The following is a 577-nucleotide window of genomic DNA, read 5'->3' as shown; positions in this document are numbered from 1 at the left end:
TGAAGACGCCCGCAATCTTGAACTCTTCCGCTGGCCCAGTCACAGTCACTCGTACGGCTCTTGCAGCGGCGTTTGGAGGAAACGCCGTGTTGATTTGCTCCAGTCAAGGAGGAGTTCAATACCTGACGGAAGTTCGAACTTGCCACCTAAAAAATGCTGTGAACACAGTGTCACCGTGCCCTGGCCCTGCTCCTGGCAACGCGTGCTCGCTGGCCAACGTCGTCATTTCGTAAAGAAGTAAGGTCTTGCTCAATAGTAGAGATAATTGCATTGTAAAACATGGAAGCGTGGACTCCCCACATTGACGAACCCCACGGCGTAGGCTTTTCTAAGAACCAAGAGCTCATTGTGCACTCCGCTGCCCAACGAATGTCTTATTTGCTCAAATCTGTCAGCAGTTTTGTTACTTTAAAAGGCGACAATGTGAACACAGACTTGAGCACTTGGGCTTGGCGCTTCAACACTCACAAGTCCACAAGAAGGAATCATCGCTTTCGTCGATGTACATGAAATTCCAATTGACTTCCGCGACCTGACTTGAGCAGTGTACACTGGTCGCCAATCGCGGGCGCTTGCT

The 577-nt window shown here is 50.4% G+C and overlaps 1 protein-coding gene across 1 annotated transcript in view; it reads left to right on the top strand.

Moving 5' to 3' along the window:
- H310_14939 (hypothetical protein) overlaps positions 1-233 on the top strand; it is a gene marked incomplete at both ends in the record, with an annotated part of 828 nt that extends 595 nt beyond the window's left edge. The window contains one exon of the mRNA XM_008882916.1: positions 67-233. Coding sequence (XP_008881138.1) covers positions 67-233 — 167 coding nt within the window. The remainder of the gene's footprint in view (positions 1-66) is intronic.
- Positions 234-577: the final 344 nt, after the last annotated feature.

This window comes from Aphanomyces invadans (genome assembly GCF_000520115.1).
Source record: "Aphanomyces invadans strain NJM9701 unplaced genomic scaffold supercont1.109, whole genome shotgun sequence".
NCBI lineage: Eukaryota > Oomycota > Saprolegniomycetes > Saprolegniales > Verrucalvaceae > Aphanomyces > Aphanomyces invadans.
Note: the sequence above shows the minus strand (reverse complement) of the source record. Positions and strands in the feature narration are given on the sequence as shown.